The sequence below is a fragment of the Trachymyrmex cornetzi genome, unplaced genomic scaffold, assembly GCF_001594075.2.
Source record: "Trachymyrmex cornetzi isolate Tcor2-1 unplaced genomic scaffold, Tcor1.1 scaffold16, whole genome shotgun sequence".
Lineage (NCBI taxonomy): Eukaryota > Metazoa > Arthropoda > Insecta > Hymenoptera > Formicidae > Trachymyrmex > Trachymyrmex cornetzi.
Window position 1 is genome coordinate 1,897,699 of NW_017296201.1, and position 7,258 is coordinate 1,904,956.

At 35.4% G+C, this 7,258-nt stretch overlaps 1 protein-coding gene across 1 annotated transcript; it reads right to left on the reverse strand.

The window, feature by feature from the left end:
* Positions 1-161: 161 nt before the first annotated feature.
* LOC108758680 (nischarin) lies at positions 162-3,250 on the reverse strand. The gene is made up of 3 exons (XM_018503745.1): positions 2,816-3,250; positions 1,667-1,976; positions 162-1,587 (listed from the first exon to the last, which is right to left on the reverse strand). Exons 1-3 carry the CDS (start codon positions 2,941-2,943, stop codon positions 622-624), a joined length of 1,404 nt encoding a protein of 467 aa, XP_018359247.1. The 5' UTR covers positions 2,944-3,250; the 3' UTR covers positions 162-621.
* Between the last annotated feature and the right edge of the window lie 4,008 nt (positions 3,251-7,258).

Below are 7,258 nucleotides of genomic sequence, written 5' to 3' on the forward strand. Positions count from 1 at the left end.
TTTAAAAATTTTTTAAAGATTTAAACATTATCTCAAAATAAATATTACACAACTTATGACTTATTTATACTAACTTTAAGGAAACAATATCAAGTAAATTTGATTAAATCATGTTTTCGATTAAATAATTATATATATATAAAATACAATATGTACGCGGATTCATTGTTATCGATAAAACTCTATGCATGATATGTATAAAATAGTAAAAATTTTACAAATTGATTTTATGAATCAAATGACATTATGTTCATATTTATAATTTTGTCATGGATTGTGTAGTCTTTTTATTTACTTGCAAGAAACACGTGTTTCACCTCGAATTTATGCATGAGACAACACGGAAACTTCATAAAACGCAGTTTATTTTATTTGGCATGTTTTCAAGAATCATGGTAAAAGTAAAAAGTATGTCGTTCTTATGTTATTCACATCGTAAAAATAGCAAATGTATGATAAATCGAGACTAAAAACAATTAATATTACGGTTTTAACAAGAAGAAAGGATCAGTCTCGTAGTGTGATCAAATCTACATACCATATAAAATATTTTTGTTTCATATCTAAATGTTCTTCGCGCAACGATTGTCGCAATAATAGAGAGAACCACAATTAAAATTTCTATATACTTGGAACTTCAGCGGAGAAAAGTGGTGCGTCGGATGCGGTGAACGACGGCGATTTACCTTCCCTCGCGATGCGCAATGCTTGATGAACCGATACTGTATCAAGTTCCTTTTGATTTGGTTTTTCATTATCCAAACAAATATCGGCGGCTCTCTTACCAAATGGCTCCAGAACCTTGACTCTGTAATCAACTATTGTCGATACTGGATTGCCCGTTAGTCTCAGGTTCTCCAAGCATGGCAAATGACCGATGTGTTTCACCTCCTCGATTTTCTCGATACGATTACAACTCACATCTAATCCCTCCAACGAATACAGCTTCGAAAAACTGGCGAGCGACGTGAGTTTGTTTTGTGACAGATCGATGTAAACAATATATCCGAGTCTCGTGTGAAGATCATCCGGAAGATGAGTAAAATTGTTCGATGCTAAATACAACTGAGATAATCTCGGCAACAGTGTCACGTTGGATATTTCAGACAGGTGATTGTTATTCAATGTCAAGCATTCTATTTGCGGCAGTAGTTTGATCGCCTCGTCTATAACTTCTATGCGATTATCACTGAGGTCCAAGTGCGTCACCTTCATCCATACATGAGAATCGTTAGCGTTTTCGATATTTTTATGAACCTCTTCGCACATAGCCAATTCTACGATGTTTCTGAGCTTGGTATTGGTAACTGTTAACGTAATCACAGTATCTCGAAGATTTCCCATGTTGTAAATTTTGTCGACTGGGTACCAATCAATCGTTAAATGTTGCACATTTTTAAAGGTGGATAATTCAATAGACAAAGCGGACGGATAAATATTGCTAGTTTTGTAAGGCTCCGAACTTCCTTCGATCGTGAGGCTAGTTAAACGCGAATTAAAATCCAAAACGTGACTGAAGGCATATTCCTTATCCACAACTTCCAGCAATGGGCACGGCTGCTTTAATCTTTCGCTGATTGCATACAACTGAAAGTAAAAAAATTAACAGATGACATCAGTGTGTTTGTAAATTTTCATCAATTAAAAACTAAGACAATTTAATTACCTGTACAGGATTGAATTTGTAGCTCGTCGAAGCCTGTAGCAAATCACCCGTTACAAAAAATTCCAACGCCATGCTTTGCACCAGGAAATATATATCGTACTCGTGTAGATCCAGGAATAGGGCGAGCTCCCTGGGCATCGCCTTTTTCAAGTAATTATAAACAGCATTGAGATATATCTCGAGACTCTGCCTGCGCTTCTCCACGAAAACCTCACACTTGTTGCCTATGAGTTTCTTCGGTGGTAAAATGTCTTTTTCGACGCAATATTTGGAGACAAAGCTGTCGTGCAACGCCGCAAATGTACTATACCTTTGACATAAATGATAACCATAGTTTTTTCTTTTCCCTTTACGTACATATCATTTTTATTTTCGTTGGATAGTTACATGATAAATTTTGCGTTTCATGCCTTATTCTCTTTACCTTAATTATCTTTATAAGTAAACAAAAAAATATAGTTTTTTTTTCTAACAAGAGATACAGATGACATAGTGTAACATAGTTAATCATTATACCCCTATTTTTCAATGTTAAATAAAGAAATATGTTCACTGTGTATGCTTTCCATTTGGCACGAGTTGACACAAGTGACATTTTATCTCTGTTACTCGCTAAATGTCAAGATAGAACGATGTTTGTGACAATTTGTGTCACTAAATAGAAAACATTCAGTGTTAGGTCTGCAGAAGAATTATTAGAGACATGAATAAATATTAAATATTAAAGAAATAAAACAAATTAAGAATAGAGATTAAATGTAAAGAACAATGGAATTTAAGAATATATGAAACAAATGAGGATTAAACGTAAAGCACAATGGATAAGATATGGCATTTGAGGATTGTTTTCAGTAGAACTTCTTGCACAGTTTAACTTTTATCTTTTTCTCTTCAACGTGAAAAGAAAAAGAGAAAAGATGAACCGTGCAAGAAGTTTAGCTAAGAACAGGCCTATTATGTCTTGTTCCTTACAATGTGTCATTTGTGTCTTGCTGGAAAGCAGTTATTATTTCAAGCTTATATATATATATGTATATATATATATGTAGACGTTCACACGTACACATAAAAGTCAGGAGTTAAATAAAGCGCAAAACGATGCTTGGGATGAGAATGGAAGCGAGTGCCTTGAGTGCCAATTAATGTCACCTGTGTTTCACGGTCCATTTGATCGACGCGATCGCAACCTCGATGCAGTAATACGTGACGCCGTCCACCGTGTCGACCGACGGTATTTTCAGGTGGACGTTTTCCTGATTCAACAGCAGACACGCCATGACCGGGCCCGTGACGCGCAATTTACGTGGCAAAGGTCCCTCGAGTCGCGGACTCTCAGAGGTTATCCTCGCTTAATCGGTGGCTGCCGCCGCGCCGTATCGTGAGATAGCGCGGTGCGGTGCGGAGCATTTAGGGGCAGAGTCTGCGGTTTCTACGCGTCGCACGGAGCATCGTGATTATGTACGTACACACGCCTCCGCACTTATCACCGACGTATACCTCGCGACGAACGACGGTGCCTCGTAACAGGAGACGAGATCGTGATACAAATACGCATCTTTGACACTTGACAGCTGTCTCGCCGACCACGGGAGGAAAAAAAAAGAAAGAGTTTGTGTCCGCTGCTTCCATCTCACGGCGAGACGACGCACTACGCGAATGTTCGTCGGTCGGTTCTTTAATAATTAAATTAATCGTAGGCCCGTCTCTACCAATGTATTATATAGATTAACTTTAATCTTAGGCCGGTATTCACAGTCGATTCTTATTTCGAGACCGTCTTAAGTAATGTCTTAAGACGCTAATACAGCCCTCTGATGGTTCGTGACTTCTTAAAACCATACCTAAGACGGTCTTGAATATAAGATCTGACTATGAATACCGGCCTTAGCTCAAGATATTTTTTATCTTTTTCTAATTGTCAGAACTGAAAAAAGATGAAGAGTTAGTTAAACCGAGATTAAAATTAAACTATATTAGTAGAAACGAATCTGATGCCCATTTCCACCAATGTAAATTAACTTTAATCTCGGTTCAACTTATTCTTCGTCTTTTTCTAATCTTTAGAACTAGAAAAAGACAAAGAGTAAGATGAACCGAGATTAAAGTTAATCCGTATTGGTGGAAACGGGCCACAGTCGAATTTGAAGAGAATATTCGACTGTCATTAATCACAATTGTTATAACCACATTTACGCAATTGAATAGGTTTTACTCAAAGTGGAACAATGGCTGTGTTTAGCAGAAAAAGCAGCTTTACAGCTGTTGTAGAATCCTTTAATTTTGATTAGTTTTTTCCCTTATTTCTTCTTAATTCCTTATTGGATCAAAATGTATAAACCAATTATATTAACAAATTTTTTAAGTCATGTCATTGTTGTAGCAAATGATCAAGTAATATCTCGTATTAATTGCTGCATTTATATCGTTAAATATTAGTAATAAAAAGACACATAGAAGTATTCTTAGATTTTGATTTGAATATTGATAAAAAGTTGCGGTACAAATAAAAATAAAAGGCATGTATTTCTTAGAAATGCTCATAAAAAATCATAAGCATATAAAAAAAGTTGATATTTAATTTAATTTTTAAACATACATCGTTAAATACAAGACATTCGCGTGTTTCTAATAAGATTTCTTCACGGTGAGTTATCTCGGTTAATGTAGTTTCTTTGACGACGACAAAGTAGAGATTTCGCGTAAATTAAATGACGCACGTGAAGACAATTGTGTGCACATGACGTCTGGGAAAGCTTCATTGTAAGATCTCACGAATTTCAACAGTGTACAGAAACAAAACTCTCTCTCTTCGCACATCGAAAAATCTAGTAGTTTACCGAATTCATACCATGCAATTTTATATCTTTGTTTCAATATTAATAAATCATTACTTGTGTGTGATAATACACTGAAAGAAAGGATTAGCTGCTGCAGAAAATTAGATGGTAATATGATATGGCATTTTAAAATTGGCTGCAGCAGCCAATTTTTGGTTGCTGCAGCCAATTTTTAGTTGTGTTAACCTATCCACAATGAGTACAAGATTTCGATTGGCTGACGCAACCAAAAATTGGCTGCTGCAGCCAATTTTAAAATACTATGTCATATTTACCATCTAATTTTTTGCAGCAGCCAATCCTTTCTTTCAATGTATTATCAAGTAATGATTTATTAATATTGAAACGAAGATTGGAAATTGCATGGTATGAATTCGGTAAACTACTAGATATTTTTCGGAAACTACTAGAATTTTAAAATTCTATGCCATATTTACCATCTAATTTGCTGCAGCCGCCAATCTTTTCTTTCAGTGTAGAATCAAGAAAGGACAGGAAGATAAAGCAGGCACTTTCTGAGAGTACTTCGTGTAACATACCTATATACATTATTACCTTTAAATAAGCGTGACGATCAGCCTAAAGTAATGCTGTCGCTTTCGAGCGGAATGCCGGGCGATACCGCAAATCATTTTCTTTGAACAACGTCTCGTTGCGAGTTGCGAGTTCGTCATCATCGAAGGAACGCTGCGAGAAAACGACGTCGGTCATATTTCTTGCTTATTCCGCTGTTGTGCACGACAGGACGAAAGGCGTTCGCGCGCTTCTCGCATTTCTCAATCCTCCGTCATGGTTTCGGAGCGCGATGGATGGCAATTACGTACGTACGCTATCAACTAAGCTCTTACCACGCGTTCCTTCGACACGCTCTACCTGCTCCTCGTTCTTATCTCTTCCGACGGCAAATCCATTTTTCCCGCATGAAAAACGCAGTTAGAAATTCCTGCGAGGCGCCGAGAACGGCGGAAATGAATATTCTCGGACTCTTTAGAGTAAGACAAACTTTCGGAAATGAAGGCTTGTACTTGAAAAGTAAAAGGAAATAAACAGGATTCTAAGGAAATGAGATATAATTATAGATATACTTTTTATCATATAAAATATACAGAAAGAACAATTTTGCTGAAATATATAATATAAATTTTTAGCTACAGATTTGAAAATAATTTTTTTTGGACAAAATAATAATATAGGAAACTCACACACACACACTAGCATAACGAACAACGCTGCGAAAAATTTTGATATTCTAGCAATTTCAGTATCCTACATAATTATTTTGATGATACAACAAAATTATTTTTAGATCTGTAATTAAATTTTTAAATACTTTAACAAAACCGTCCCTTCCATATAGTCATACAGTTTTTTTTTCAGAGCCAAGAGTTTAATACTTTAGTATTTTGATAACTACTGGTTTCTTTTTTGACAAGAACCGTTTAGCACAGCTAAACGGCAGTTCACGTAATATCTGGTTTTGATAACAACCGGCTTTTCCGGATATATATATATATATATACTATATATTCACGATCGCACGTCACACAGAGGATCGTGAGAATCCATCGACACGATATTCCATCGTCGTCGATAAACCACCCACCGAGAAAGAAAAAGAAAGTGTGAGAGAGAGAGAGAGAACGAGAGATACGAGGAAAACGAACGAGCGTGACTCGAGCGAGATTTTGCGTATTTATTCAACGACGGTGGCGGATTACGAATGGCGTCCAGCAGAACGAAAGATCGCATTCGATTCTGCCTAATGCCAGGAGCAGGCCGGCGCTGCCACGAAACCGAGCTCGCTCGCCTGCTCGCTCATTCATGGCAGCTCTCATTGGCAACAACCTGTTGCCGCAGTGACGTAACCGACACTTCCTATTGGAGGCGCCACGTCAAACAATACGATTGATTACGCCGACGTGCGGATTAGGTGCGGAGTATCTCGGAAGTAACGACGAGTAGATATGGAAACGCAAACTTCTGGGGAAATTTCGAACCAACCAACTCGATCCCTTCCTTTTTCGTATTCAATTGTCGTTGAATTTAAATTGAATAAAACGTAACTAAGAAGATAAATTTTTTTTCTAACTTTCGAAGTTTGTCCTTAAAAGGGCTAGCATACTGAAAAAAAAATTTTAATAAATATTTATTTGAATAACTCTAAATAAATATTTACTAAATGTAAATATATATTTATTTGATACAAAAACCATTAATTTGACTATTATTTTTTTATTGACTAGATATTTCTTTACTGTAAGTAAATGTTTAATACTATTCCAAGAAATGTGTATTTATATTTTTTTCATTTTTTCAAAGTTGATATATCAGTAATTTCGTCACAAGCATCAAATATATACAAAATATATTTTTTTTAGTTCTAGTACGTTTAATACTTCAAGATTATTAAATTAAAACAAATTCGATTTCCTTATTATATAGGTCGCTTCTTCGATCAATTTTATATTATTCTTCAAAAGAAAATAAATTTTTATTTTAAGTACATATGAATTTTTCTCAAATTTATAATAAGTATATTTTAAGTTTATTCTAAAAATATCTTTTGTTAAAGATAACCGTTACTTAAAAGCAAGAAAGTAAATTTAGTAATTACTTTTCTTAGCATTAGAATGATATTTTTCTGTAGAAATAATAGTTTTCTAGCTGCGAGTCACATTGAAATAAATGATGGAACAAAAATGTGCCGTTTACTTCGATTTTTTTTCCATTCAATCGTTACAATAAATTATATTAT